The sequence below is a fragment of the Lampetra fluviatilis genome, chromosome 62 (assembly GCF_964198595.1).
Source record: "Lampetra fluviatilis chromosome 62, kcLamFluv1.1, whole genome shotgun sequence".
In the NCBI taxonomy this organism is placed as follows: Eukaryota; Metazoa; Chordata; class Hyperoartia; order Petromyzontiformes; family Petromyzontidae; genus Lampetra; species Lampetra fluviatilis.
Genome location: NC_136336.1, coordinates 2,021,907 through 2,037,465, shown reverse-complemented (window position 1 = coordinate 2,037,465; position 15,559 = coordinate 2,021,907). Strand labels below are relative to the sequence as shown.

The window sequence follows — 15,559 nt, the reverse complement described above, 5'->3', positions numbered from 1 at the left end:
AGTGGGTGGGTTGCCGAGTGGGTGGGTTGCCGAGTGAGTGGGTTGCCGAGTGGGTGGGTTGCCGTGTGGGTGGGTTGCCGTGTGGGTGGGTTGCCGAGTGGGTGGGTTGCCGAGTGGGTGGGTTGCCGAGTGGGTGGGTTGCCGAGTGGGTGGGTTGCCGAGTGGGTGGGTTGCCGAGTGGGTGGGTTGCCGAGTGGGTGGGTTGCCGAGTGGGTGGGTTGCCGAGTGGGTGGGTTGCCGAGTGGGTGGGTTGCCGAGTGGGTGGGTTGCCGAGTGGGTGGGTTGCCGAGTGAGTGGGTTGCCGAGTGGGTGGGTTGCCGTGTGGGTGGGTTGCCGTGTGGGTGGGTTGCCGAGTGGGTGGGTTGCCGAGTGGGTGGGTTGCCGAGTGGGTGGGTTGCCGTGTGGGTGGGTTGCCGAGTGGGTGGGTTGCCGAGTGGGTGGGTTGCCGAGTGGGTGGGTTGCCGAGTGGGTGGGTTGCCGAGTGGGTGGGTTGCCGAGTGGGTGGGTTGAAGTGAATGTGTGAGTGGAGGAGTCATTATGAACGTGTGAGTAAAGTGTGTAGTTGGGAGAAGTTCTGGCTCTACTTGGCCAGTTATCCCATAGCACCTGGGTCTGTCCCAACGTCAAATGCACAATGGGGTCGTGTGTGTGTGCGCGTGCCTGCGTGTGTGTGCATAAGTGCATGCGTGAGTGTGTGAGTGGATGCGTGAGTGGGTGCGTAACTGCATGCAAGTGCGTGCATGCGAATGTGCGTGCATGCCTGTGTATGTGCATGCCTGTGTATGTGCATGCCTGTGTGTGCGCATGTGTGTGCTTGTATGTGTGCATGTGTGTGCGCGTGAGTGTGTGTTCTCTTGAATGCGTGTGTTCGTGCATGAGTGAGTGCGTGTGTGCTTGCGTGTGTGAGTGTGCTTGTGTGTGTGAGTGAGTGTGTGTGTGTTTATCAAACCTCTTGCTCCGCCTGCTTGTTGGTGGGCTCCAATTCCAAAACCTTCTGGAAGCACCGCACGGATGCATTTGACGATCCCAGTGCCACGTGGCACTTCCCTTCCCTGAGGTGACCCTGAGGGGACAGGACACCGGGGAGAGGACACACACACAAACTGGTATTCAAAGACAAAGATCCCCCGCGTAGCCTTCACAGACTTTGTGGGGCAAGTGCTGTTCACGAGCATCACTTATGAAGGTCGGCACAGCACACTAAAGGGGTGGCTGGGTCCAGCACCACGCACGGCCGCCTTTGTCTCTCTAGTGGCGATGTTTACACACCGCACCAGCTACTCATTTGAGGCTCAGTAAACCTAGGGGAGGCCCAGGACCGATTCAGATATTTGCCACTGGCGTCGGCCATATTCATGCACATGCACACAGAGACGTACGTGATACACATACGCATTGAACATACACAAAGCCTATCCATAACGCTAACCCCGATCCCTTTCCCATAACCATAACCAGCAGACCCAACTCCTAACCTAGGCCTGTCATCCTAACCCCTAAACATATCTTCAAACACCGACCCTTATCCCTCGCCAGTAATCCAGATGCCTATTCAAAACTCGTCACCCTAACCCAAAACACCAAACTCCTAACCTTAACCACAAATCTCATCATACTCCCTAACCACCATCAATATCCCGAGCTCCTAACCCCAACTATAATCCTATACATAACCCTTGCCTGTACTACTGATGACTCTAAACTGAATCCACAAAACTTTAGCCCCTTCTGTTCCCCCCTAACCTCTCACCTCACCCCCTTACCATAACCCATAGCCATTATGCCTAACCCCTCACACCCCTGACCCCTGACCTAGCACCCCTGATCCAACCCCTGAACGTGCCACTACCTTCACGAATGTGTCGTCGAGCCGCACGGCCTTCTGGGAGTCCTCGAGCGCCTCACGGTAGCGCGACAGCATCATGAGCGTCGCTGAGCGGTTGCCATAGTAACTGGCATTTGACGGACACAACTCTGGGGACCGCAATGGAGGGGGGAGGAGGGGGGAGGAATGGCCGGGGGGGGGGGGGGAAGGTATTGGTCAGAGAGGAGAAAGCGATCACGTCGGTTGAAACGATCGTCGGAAGAACTTAAAGGTGACAGATTCATGCCAACTTGGATGCCGGTGCTGCGTCAGCTGTGCTGCACAGGGGCAGCTGACACGAGGCGGCTCCCTAGGCAAAGAAACAAGAATAATTAAACTACAGCGCCGACATGACACGAGGCGATGAGTTGTGATGGAAGGCGATTTCGAGATGCTTTGGCATTTAAACGCAAATCCTTCGACTTAACCTTAGTGTGAAACCACTGCAGACTGTACATGTCTCATGGAAGACTGAGTCGGCCTGGGACCGGCTCAGATATTCTATAATGACTGTTAGCTGTGAGCACGAATCAAACTCGGATCTCCAGGTTTTCCAATATCCTTCCATAGCTAAAAGAAGCCCACACACGATGCAGATGATATTGGCCAAAACATTCCAACGCTGAAAATGTTCCTGCAAATTACTCAGTTGCGATCACACGCAAGCAGAGGCAGCAGCAACACCGCCCCCTGGTGTGACACAGCAGCACCTTCTCCTTCGTGACGATCGCCTTGCAACGCCGTAAAAATGATAGCGCCAACACCAAATGTGCTCATCGTTTGATTATAACGTGCACATAGTTCCTGCAGCGAGTCACGAATGGAGGTTCACGATGAGGCGAGGTTTGAGATGACGCCAGGTTTGAGATGAGGCCAGGTTTGAGATGACGCCAGGTTTGAGATGAGGCCAGGTTTGAGATGAGGCCAGGTTTGAGATGAGGCCAGGTTTGAGATGAGGCCAGGTTTGAGATGAGGCCAGGTTTGAGATGAGGCGAGGTTTGAGATGACGCCAGGATTGAGATGAAGCCAGGTTTGAGATGAGGCCAGGTTTGAGATGAGGCCAGGTGTGAGATGAGGCCAGGTTTGAGATGACGCCAGGTTTGAGATGAGGCCAGGTTTGAGATGAGGCCAGGTTTGAGATGAGGCCAGGTTTGAGATGACGCCAGGTTTGAGATGAGGCCAGGTTTGAGATGAGGCCAGGTTTGAGATGAGGCCAGGTTTGAGATGAGGCCAGGTTTGAGATGAGGCCAGGTTTGAGATGAGGCGAGGTTTGAGATGACGCCAGGATTGAGATGAAGCCAGGTTTGAGATGAGGCCAGGTTTGAGATGAGGCCAGGTGTGAGATGAGGCCAGGTTTGAGATGAGGCGAGGTTTGAGATGAGGCGAGGTTTGAGATGACGCCAGGTTTGAGATGAGGCCAGGTTTGAGATGAGGCCAGGTTTGAGATGAGGCGAGGTTTGAGATGACGCCAGGATTGAGATGAAGCCAGGTTTGAGATGAGGCCAGGTTTGAGATGAGGCCAGGTGTGAGATGAGGCCAGGTTTGAGATGAGGCCAGGTTTGAGATGAGGCCAAGTTTGAGATGAGGCGAGGTTTGAGATGACGCCAGGTTTGAGATGAGGCCAGGTTTGAGATGACGCCAGGTTTGAGACGAGGCCAGGTTTGAGATGACGCCAGGTTTGAGATGAGGCCAGGTTTGAGACAAGGCCAGGTTTGAGACGACGCCAGATTTGAGATGAGGCGAGGTTTGAGATGACGCCAGGTTTGAGATGAGGCCAGGTTTGAGATGAGGCCAGGTTTGAGATGAGGCGAGGTTTGAGATGACGCCAGGTTTGAGATGACGCGAGGTTTGAGATGACGCCAGGTTTGAGATGAGGCCAGGTTTGAGACGAGGCCAGGTTTGAGACGAGGCCAGGTTTGAGACGAGGCCAGGTTTGAGATGAGGCCAGGTTTGAGATGAGGCCAGGTTTGAGATGAGGCCAGGTTTGAGATGACGCCAGGTTTGAAATGAGGCGAGGTTTGAGATGAGGCAAGGTTTGAGATGAGGCCAGGTTTGAGATGAGGCCAGGTTTGAGATGAGGCGAGGTTTGAGATGAGGCGAGGTTTGAGATGAGGCCAGGTTTGAGATGAGGCGAGGTTTGAGATGACGCCAGGTTTGAGATGAGGCCAGGTTTGAGATGAGGCCAGGTTTGAGATGACGCCAGGTTTGAGATGAGGCCAGGTTTGAGATGAGGCCAGGTTTGAGATGACGACAGGTTTGAGATGAGGCGAGGTTTGAGATGAGGCCAGGTTTGAGATGAGGCCAGGTTTGAGATGAGGCGAGGTTTGAGATGACGCCAGGTTTGAGATGAGGCCAGGTTTGAGATGAGGCGAGGTTTGAGATGACGCCAGGTGTGAGATGAGGCGAGGTTTGAGATGAGGCCAGGTTTGAGATGAGGCGAGGTTTGAGATGAGGCCAGGTTTGAGATGAGGCGAGGTTTGAGATGAGGCCAGGTTTGAGATGAGGCGAGGTTTGAGATGAGGCGAGGTTTGAGATGAGGCCAGGTTTGAGATGAGGCGAGGTTTGAGATGACGCCAGGTGTGAGATGAGGCCAGGTTTGAGATGAGGCGAGGTTTGAGATGAGGCGAGGTTTGAGATGAGGCCAGGTTTGAGATGACGCCAGGTTTGAGATGAGGCGAGGTTTGAGATGACGCCAGGTTTGAGATGAGGCCAGGTTTGAGATGAGGCGAGGTTTGAGATGACGCCAGGTTTGAGATGACGCCAGGTTTGAGATGACGCCAGGTTTGAGATGACGCCAGGTTTGAGATGACGTCAGGTTTGAGATGAGGCGAGGTTTGAGATGAGGCCAGGTTTGAGATGACGCCAGGTTTGAGATGAGGCCAGGTTTGAGATGACGCCAGGTTTGAGATGACGCCAGGTTTGAGATGACGCCAGGTTTGAGATGACGTCAGGTTTGAGATGAGGCCAGGTTTGAGATGACGTCAGGTTTGAGATGACGCCAGGTTTGAGATGACGTCAGGTTTGAGATGACGCCAGGTTTGAGATGACGTGAGGTTTGAGATGAGGCCAGGTTTGAGATGACGTCAGGTTTGAGATGACGTGAGGTTTGAGATGAGGCCAGGTTTGAGATGAGGCGAGGTTTGAGATGAGGCGAGGTTTGAGATGACGCCAGGTTTGAGATGAGGCCAGGTTTGAGATGAGACCAGGTTTGAGATGAGACCAGGTTTGAGATGAGGCGAGGTTTGAGATGAGACCAGGTTTGAGATGAGACCAGGTGTGAGATGACGCCAGGTTTGAGATGAGACCAGGTTTGAGATGAGTCGAGGTTTGAGATGAGACCAGGTGTGAGATGACGCCAGGTTTGAGATGAGACCAGGTGTGAGATGACGCCAGGTTTGAGATGAGACCAGGTTTGAGATGAGACCAGGTGTGAGATGACGCCAGGTTTCAGATGATGCCAGGTTTGAGATGAGGCGAGGTTTCAGATGATGCCAGGTTTGAGATGAGGCGAGGTTTCAGATGAGGCCAGGTGTGAGATGACGCGTGCGATGACATGTGCGATGACGCGAGATCTGTGCTCACCGATCGCCTTGGTGTAGTAGTTGTAGGCCTCGTTGTAGTGTTTCTTGATGTAATATTCGTTGCCTTTTTCCTTGTTGAACTCCGCGTTTCTGTGGGTTTTCAATACAACGCACACACACACACAACAGATCAAGATCCCCCCAAATAGCCTTCACCAGATCCTCGGGGCAAGTGGTGTTGCTAGCGAGCATCTATGAAGGCCGGAACAGCACACGAGGGGGTGGGTCGCCAACACCACACCCTTGTCTCCCCAGTGCTGATGTTCACACACCGTGCATAGGTCCTCAATTAAGGCTGAGTCAACATAGAGGATGCCCAGGACTGGTTCAAATAATCGTTATTTGGTCGCCAGCAGGAATTTAACTCGGTTAAGTAGGGATGATAGCACAATGCGATAACCACCGCTCACCCCACACACACGCACATTACGGACACCACGGTGACATCCAACGTCAATCAGTAAAAGGGTAAATGCCACGTCTTCACCAGCTCCTAGGCCCCACCCACTACTCAAGCAGTCCCACCCACTACTCAGATAGTCCAAACCCACTACTCAGGCAGTCCCACCCACTACTCAGGCAGTCCAAATCCACTACTCAAGTAGCCTTGCCCTCAACAGGCATCGTCGTGAATTGAGCAGTGGGGCAGGGGGGAGGGACGTGTTTAAGGCCAGGACAGACTTGTAATGCCGTTTCATAACCACCTGACTCAGCCAAACAAATTAAATTGTGACATAAAGTAGAAGCGTTGAACGGACGCACAAGTTACCATTGTTTCAGCTCGACCTACCGGTGAATTTAAACAACAATTCTCAACTAAATTTCGATTTAAAGCTTTCGTGACTGCAGGGATTCATATTCTTGGTTCTTTCGGTAAAGTCACGTAGAAAGGAAATCATAAAATAATAAAAATAAAACAATAAAATTCTCACGACGTTTCAGCCACATAAGAAGCCGTCCTTAGGTGAACAACAGACCTGTCGGAAAGACAGCGTCCTGAGAATTTTATTATGTTTTATTTTTATTATTCTATTATTTCCTTTCTACGTGACTTTACCGAAAGAACCAACAATATAATTCTCAACTACCTAAGTTCGCTCATTAAGACATATGAAGCTTCATCCTGAAACTGCGTCAAGCATCTTTGGGTCAGAAGCCAGGAAAGTCAGAATAACCGCGTCACCTGAACCCCGCTTCTTTAAATCCGAGTAAAACCAACACAGGGAAAAAAAACAGATCTTAACGCGAAACCAACAAATTAATACATTTTCTCAAGAAAATACGTATAAACGAACCGTAACATTGGCCGTGGAAAAAACCCCCATGTGTTTGGGGACCAATACCGTAAGGGCACGGCGTCAGCATCGCCCGGGGAGCGCGCAGCGAGGCGAGTTGGCGCGGTGGGAAAGAGGCGGCCTGCCAAGAGGCACAACGCATGCGTCACCCGGCCATTGCCGCCCAACGCCACCAATATCACCCTCCCAGCCATGATCTCACCTCACTGGCTCACTCCAAGCTCAGGGGTTCTCAATACACGAGTCACCCCCCCTCCCTCGTTCAAACAATACAGGCTGCGGCGTGGATACCGTGCAGGAGAGATTTTGAATGTGCGCAGGGAACATCAGCGGCAGGTTACAGCGACAGATGTAAGCAACGTGAAACGTGACTTACTAACAAAACACACACTCATACACAACATGGAACATGTGCCTTAGTCACACACACAACACTGATACACGCGGCATACGTGCCTTGCTAACAGAAAACACACTCATACACAACATGGAACATGTGCCTTAGTCACACACACAACACTGATACACGCGGCATACGTGCCTTGCTAACAGAAAACACACGAATACACAACATGGAACACGTGGCTTACCAACACACAACACACTCATACACAACATGAAACATGTGCCTTACCAACACACTCATACACAACATGAAACATTCCTTAACAACATACTCATACACAACATGAAACATGTGCCTTACCAACACACTCATACACAACATGAAACATTCCTTAACAACATACTCATACACAACATGAAACATGTGCCTTACCAAAACACGACACACTCATACACAACATGGATCACGTGCCTTACCAACAAACAACACACTCATACACAACATGGAACACGTGCCTTACCAACACACAACACACTCATACACAACATGGAACACGTGCCTTACCAACACACAACACACTCATACACAACATGGAACACGTGCTTTACCAACACACGACACTCATACACAACATGGAACACGTGCCTTACCAACACACAACACACTCATACACAACATGGAACACGTGCCTTACCAACACACAACACAATCATACACAACATGGAGCACGTGCCTTACCAACACACAACACATTCATACACAACATGGAACACGTGCCTTACCAACACACAACACACTCATACACAACATGGAACATGTGCCTTACCAACACTCATACACAACATGGAACACGTGCTTTACCAACACACAACACACTCATACACAACATGGAACACGTGCTTTACCAACACACAACACACTCATACACAACATGGAACACGTGCCTTACCAACACACGACACACTCATACACAACATGGAACACGTGCCTTACCAACACACGACACACTCATACACAACATGGAACACGTGCCTTACCAACACACGACACACTCATACACAACATGGAACACGTGCCTTACCAACACACAACACACTCATACACAACATGGAACACGTGCTTTACCAACACACAGCACACTCATACACAACATGGAACACGTGCTTTACCAACACACAACACACTCATACACAACATGGAACACGTGCTTTACCAACACACAACACACTCATACACAACATGTAACACGTGCCTTACCAACACACAACACACTCATACACAACATGGAACACGTGCCTTACCAACACACAACACACTCATACACAACATGGAACACGTGCCTTACCAACACACAACACACTCATACACAACATGGAACACATGCCTTACCAACACACAACACACTCATACACAACATGGAACACGTGCTTTACCAACACACAACACACTCATACACAACATGGAACACGTGTCTTACCAACACACAACACACTCATACACAACATGGAACACATGCCTTACCAACACACAACACACTCATACACAACATGGAACACGTGCTTTACCAACACACAACATTGAGTTACCAATGATGTCAACCGTGGTCGTAATAAAGTTATATTACTTTGCCATGGACTATAGTTCCTATCACTGTGAACTTGTTCGTTCACACATTTCCAAATCTGTGGCCAATCTATATTTCCCTGGGTGAACGTTTCTTGGTTCTACTACTGCAGTTTCCACGGTCTTTTGTATATCCGTTGAGAGGGTAAATGCTCCGTAGGCTCGAGTGTTTAAAGTTATCAATCATCAGCAGCAGAAGCATCATCATCGTGGGGGCACGAGAGCCACGAATTAAAAATAAATTCCACAAAACTATAAACGCGGCTCTGGCCAAATGCCTGCCGCAACCCAGCGCATCATTCACGGCACCAAGCGCTGATCCCACGCCGCACTTCGCGCCGCTACGCCCGTCACCACCGTCACCACCGCCACCGTCCCTTGGTAATGGGTAGAATGGTGACTACTTTGTGGAAGGTCAGCAGTGGCTGTGCTTTGTGGTTGCGCTGCGTTAGTGGCAACTGCTACTGCTGCTGCTCTTAGTCACGGTGGTTGTTGTGGTGCGAGTTTTGGTTGCTGGGGATTTGAGTGGCAGTGGTTTGCGTTGCTGTCGCGGTGGTTGTGGCAGTGGTTGTGGTGGCGGTGGTTGTGGTGGCGGTGGTTGTGGTGGCGGTGGTTGTGGTAGTGGTGTTTTGGTGCTTTGTGTTTGTTGTGGCAACATTGGTGATTGTTCACGCGGTGGTGGCTGTGGTTTTATACTGGCTGTTGTGGTGGTAGCAGTTGTGGTAGGATTTTAGTTGATGTTGGTCGTGGTTGTAGTGGCAATGAGTGGTGGCAGCGTCGTGGTGGCGGTGATGGTGACATGCATGGCTGTTGCGTTGGTAGTGGCGGCGGAGGTAGTTGTATCAGTCATAGCTGTCCTTGCATTGGTGGTGGTTATCTATGTAATTGCAGTATTAACTGTGGCTGTGTTGATGGTTGAAGTCATGGTGTTGTGATGATGGGTATGGTAGTAATAGTGGCTGTGGTGGAATTGGTGGTGGTGGTAGTCAGAGCAGCAGCAGTGTTGTGGTTGTCTTCATGTTGTGAATGTGTTCATGTGGTGAAGATGGCAATAGTAGTGGCTGTGGTTATAGTGGTGGTAGTGCTCACAGCTCTTGCTGTGTTGGTGGTGGAAGGGCATAGATGTGATGTGGCAACTCTTAGCATGGCTTTAGTTGGGAGCATTTGTAAAAGTCAGATTCACCCTTGCTGGCCAAGTAAGGTAATATATTGTCACCTCACGAAAGGTCAAGGGAGGTCAACACCAGCGGCGGACAGCAAATGGATGCACTTGTCCCCGCCATGGGAATGTGCAATGCCCACCACTGCCTCAGGGCTGCCAACAGAGGTGAGCCTCTGGTCCACATTCATTTGAGCAAGAGCGGTGCGATTTAGCAAAATGATAAAAAATAAAAATACTTTGTAACGAGACTGGCTACGGAATCACCCAAACTTGAAGACCACAAACCTCAGTGACCGTGTCATTACTTTGGCAACTATCGACCATGACGCCGGCACTCAATGGCCTGCTCGTTTCGAATGACGTTGAAAGGATCTTGGACGTTTGCTGCGAACCAGATGGCGCGCGATTTTTTTAATTTTTACTATAAATACAAATGCAGTAATAACCAGGGGGGGGCCGCGAAACCTCAGCGGCAAACGGCGACCGCTGGGACCGCCGGGACCGCTGGCACCGTGTCACTCCCGCGACATCACTGCAGCGAGCGCGGGCGTTGTGTTACAAAAAAAAACACCACACGACTATGCGAGTGGAGGTGGCCAGGTGGATCAGAGGTCAGAGGCCACGGAGTGAGCACCACCGAGCTGCTGGATTGAAAGCCTGGCGGATTCTGCCGCCCATGATTACACCGGGTTCCCGAGTGTAGTGAGATGATGGTCTCAGCTCATTCACCGACGACTTACACAGAGACTCACCGACTCGCATAGAGACACACAGACTCACATAGACTGAGTTGTGAGTAAACCAGGTTCGAGTGTTGCGCGTTGATGATTAACAATAACCGCGCATAAAATGTACATTCATTTATCACACTCTCGATCCTGTCCCGATGACGCTTGACGTGGTTGCAAACTAAATGTCGCATATCTAATGGAGCTACATTTTAATTTGAAAATTGTTCTACAGCTCACCAGTGAGTGGGCCGAACAATAATGATCGGCGCACTGTTAAGCGCTTGCATGCATCGCATTTTTGCTTGTTTGGCTGTGTTGTGTGGTGGAGGGTTTCCACCACGCAATGTTACGTAAACCAAGCCAAAAATCTACAAAAAAATAACATTCTTCAAAATTAACTTTTGAACTTGATTTGGTAGAAAGAAAAAGATTCCAGCAGAGGCATTTTAAAATACCTAAATGCCACGAGATGAACATTTATCCCTAGCAGGGGTTGTGGGAAGTGCACCCAGGCCTCCACCCTCCCACCCCCCGAGTGCGTGGATAAAAATAGTTCACTTTAATGGCTTTCAGAAACAATTCTACGACATCTGCTTCTGTGAGCCCTTCTCTTACAGAATCAGAATATGTATTTATACTGCAGGAGGAATCCGATGAGCTATAAAGCTCTTTTGTCACAGATGTCCAGTAGGGGCCACGGGGTTAAACACGTGACCACAACCAACAGTACACAAACACGAACGATAGGAGTGCACAGTACAAGAGAGGTAAACAAATCACCCAACACACACAAACACAACACATCCCCCCAAACTACTAGACAAGGCCCACTGAGCTATTAAGTCATTTTTCAAAAGCGACCGGGTCACCACAAATGGCTCGTCACTTTACGCGAGCGATGAATGCACACACATCGACTCCTGGCAGGAGGATGCCGCTGGTACAAATTCAATAAAAATAGAGAGAACATTTTAAATTATTTAAAAGTATAGGAGTGAGGCTACATGGACGTCACTGCGGCACTCCTGACTGATTGTAAAATATAGTTTTTATATTATCACGTGCCAGACGACCCAGGACACACAAGTGAGAGATGGGAGTATCACAAAGTAAAGATGAAATTAACCTTCCGTTTGAAAGTGTGCCTTCTGATTCAATCAGCGGTGGTGACATGGCCCAGTGGTAGTGAGGTCTCACTTGCTTTTGAAGGTTTGCGGCTCGAACCCACGGCCAGCCTGGTTAATACTGCGGTGCGTATTAATTTTAAGAATATGCCATGCAGTCTGCCTTCAAAGCGGATGCTGAAGATCCCCGTGAAGTCATTCTAGGAAGAGCAGGCCATTGTGTGCCAGCGAGAGTGAATATTTTTTTCAAAATTTGAAAATATACTAGCAAATTACTCAATTGGGAAACACATAGCAGTAATCGTCACCCTCTTAGCAGGACCTTCCTGAAAAAGAATTGAGGCTTTCCTGGGTAAACAAATATAGTAATAAAAAATTATAATAAAAATCTGTGCAAAGGTTGAAGTTGTGAATGAAAAGACCCTGACAGGTACAAACTACCAAGTCGCAGTGGCAAATTCAAAGACCATTGGAAGGATACAATGACAAATTGAAAGACCCTCAGGAGGTGAAAGAATCAAATTCAAAGACCCCAGCAGCATCAAATTCAAAATGAACAATAAGCTAAAAGTTAAATATTAAAGCGCGTGAGATTGGGTTTTAAATAACATAGGTTTTTCTTTTTTTTTTACGTTTCATCTTTTTTTGCTGGCCTATTTCAATCTAAAAGAAGCCATTTCAAAAACCGGACCCTGTTCCATGGTCAACATTTGTTATTTCTACCTTTAGGGCGTTACAGACCGTTAATTTTAAATGTTGGGTGCATCTTTATCGAAAGGGTATTTATCGTAACAATGATGGTGTTTGTGAAAGTAAAGCGATAGTGGTGATGACAGTGGTGGTGATGGCGATAGTGGTGCTGATGAGGGTGGTGGCAATGATTGTGATAATATGGCGATGATACTGTGGTCTGTATTCATGGTAGTGGTCGTGATGTTCATTGTGTTCATAGTAGTGGTGGTGAAGTTCATGGTATCAAGGGTGCTGATAATGATGTTGATGGTGAATACGGCCTTCTACGGTGGGATTGGTAATGATGCTGATTCTCAATGGTGTTGGCAGTGTATGCACCATCGAGCCACACATCACCATCACAACTACAATCACCACCAATCACCACACACATCACTAGCCACGACTGCCATAAAATTACCAACATCACACATCACATTATCACCACTGCCAGACGCATCGCCACTATACGCCACCACCACCGCCGCCACACATCAAGTCCACCATTTCCACTTTTAGGACGTTAATGACCGGGTATCTACCCAAAAGAAATGAGCCGTTTGTGAAATGTAGGGTGCATCTTTATAGAAAGGGTATTTGTCGGAACGATGTTAGTGTCTGTGAAAGTACGGTGATGGTGATGAAGATGATAGTGGTGCTGATGACGATAGTGGTGCTGATGAGAGTGGTAGAGAATGTTTGTGACAGTATGATGATGATACTGTGGTCTGTATTCATGGTCGTGGTGATGTTCATGGTATTAATGGTGCTGATAATGGTGCTGATGGTGAATACGGCCTTCTACGGTGGGATTGGTAATGATGCTGATTCTCAATGGTGTTGGCAGTGTATGCACCACCAAGCCACACATCACCATCACAACTACACATCACCACCAATCACCACACACATCACTAACCACGACTGCCATAAAATCACCAACATCACATCACGTTATCACCACCGCCAGGCGCATCGCCACTGTAAACCACCACCACCACCGCATGTCAAGTCCACCATTACCAGCACACGTCACTATGCTCACCACACAAATCATCACTACCAGCAAAACCACGGGGATCTCAAAGACCCCGATACTCAAAGAACCCCCAAAACACGAGGACCCTGTCACCCAAACAGCAAGGAAACTTCTAGAAGCCCGAGGCCCCAAGACTACGTGAACTCCCACACTGATAAATGCTGAGGAGACTCCGAACCCACCCCCAAAATAAACCCCCGAGACCCCAAAACGAAAGGGATACCATGGACCCCAAGAAACCAGCACGACTAAAGGGGAACCACGAGACTACCGACAAACCAAATAACCACCCCACAAAAAAAACCGACACGGCCAACCGAACGACCCCAGTAACGCCACGAGTCTGAGGGGACCGCGGGAACAAGCTAGGATGCCACAGAGCCTCCCACACACACACACGCCCCCCCCCCCCCCCCAAAATCATCGAGGACCTCAAAGCCAAATACCCCCCCCCGCCAGGCCCCCCACGCCTCTTCCCCAATCGTCTACCCCCTCAAAACCCGCCAGCGAAAAAAAATCCCGCATCGCCCGTCGCTTCCCCGCCGCCGCCGCCCGCGAGGCACCTGCTGTCGTCCTCGGGGTCCGCGATGGGCTCCGGGCTGGTATCGTCGTCGTCGTCGTCACCGTCGCCGCCCGGGTCGAGCTCCATGCCGTCCCCATCCTCCTCCTCGTCCTCCTCCTCCGCCTGGCAGCAGCGGCCATCCTCAGTGTCCGCCATCGCCGTCATGCCCGCCGATGTCTCCCGGAAGTAGCGGCGTGCCGGGCGACGTCACTTCCGGCTCCACACCCCCATGCTCCCTGACAAAGATGGCTTCCGTCCGCCATGTTGCGTCGGGGTTATTAGATCAGATTGTTTAATACTGGGAGGAGGAATCCAATGATCTATAAAGCTCTTTTGTTGACAGATGTTTAATTGATGAGGGGAGGGTGTGGCGGGGGGCAGGGATCCGATGAGCTATAAAACTCGTTTTTTTCTCACGGATGTCCAGTAGATGGGGGAGGAGTGTGGAGGGGGGTCAGAATCAGATACATTTATACTGCGGGAGAAATCCGATCAGCTATGAAGCTCTTTTCTCACAGATGTCCAGTCGGAGCACTGGCTCGGAACCTTACAAAGACAAACAGGAAATGTAAATAACGTTATATATTAATATGTAAAACTAAAAAAATGTTACGTCACCAGCTATTAGCTTCTTTTTCAGAAGCGAGTTGGCAACAGTTGATAGCTGAACAAAGTGGCTTGTCAATGTGGACATTTATAGCGTCAACATTATCTAATAATGGGGGAGGGGTGTTGAGGGGGGTGGGGGCGTAGCGGGTGGGGGGGGGGCATAAAATTGGCGGGAATTTTTATCTGTTACGGTTTAATGTTCGAATTTGTTTGATATTAAACGTTTGATTTTTTTTTTAATCTTTAAGCAGCTGATAACTCAAGACAGCAGGATAGAGTCCCGTTTACAGAGTGACCGGGGGCATCAAAGGGGCCGTCCATAAATGACGTCACGCACCTGGGGGGGGGGGGGGTCAGACATTTGTGACGATGTGTGACGAGGGGGGGGGGGGGTGAGAAATGTGACATCACATCAAAATGCGCAACTTTAAATAAATATAGACAACACGTTCTACTTAATTAAATAGACTGCTAAATAAATGTTTCCTCCTACAACATCAGAGCGCAGCGCCACATGAAATACGCACTACAATGACAATAGTTTAAAGCGATTTGAAGCATGTTTTATTTTTCGGGGTGGGAGGGGGGGCAGAGCTTTGTGACGTCATATTTGAGGGGGGGGTCTGACTTTTTGTGACGTCGTGTGACGAAGGGGGGGGGGGGTCAAAAATCATCCAAAATCGCGTGACGTCATTTATGGACGGCCCCATAACGGCAAAAAAAGTTACAGCCATGAGGTAAATATAAATAAAAAATACTATTATAATAATCGACGTTTTGGGTAATGTCCCTTGTTCATAGCACAATTATAAATCATGGTAAAATAGATTTGCCTTTCTCTATTTGTTTCCCTTTTTGAAGGCAGCGCAGTGTTATTGTTGTTGTTGTTAT

At 49.4% G+C, this 15,559-nt stretch overlaps 1 protein-coding gene across 2 annotated transcripts in view; it reads right to left on the bottom strand.

Annotated features, from left to right (window-relative positions):
* DNAJC7 (DnaJ heat shock protein family (Hsp40) member C7) overlaps positions 1 to 14,257 on the bottom strand; it is a 30,390-nt gene extending 16,133 nt beyond the window's left edge. For both annotated transcript variants that reach the window (XM_078881711.1, XM_078881712.1), the window contains exons 1-4: positions 14,061 to 14,257; positions 5,447 to 5,535; positions 1,850 to 1,974; positions 950 to 1,063 (exon numbers count right to left, since the gene is read on the bottom strand). In XM_078881711.1, the coding sequence (XP_078737837.1) occupies positions 950 to 1,063; positions 1,850 to 1,974; positions 5,447 to 5,535; positions 14,061 to 14,224 (492 nt within the window). In that variant the 5' untranslated portion in view covers positions 14,225 to 14,257. The remainder of the gene's footprint in view (positions 1 to 949; positions 1,064 to 1,849; positions 1,975 to 5,446; positions 5,536 to 14,060) is intronic.
* Between the last annotated feature and the right edge of the window lie 1,302 nt (positions 14,258 to 15,559).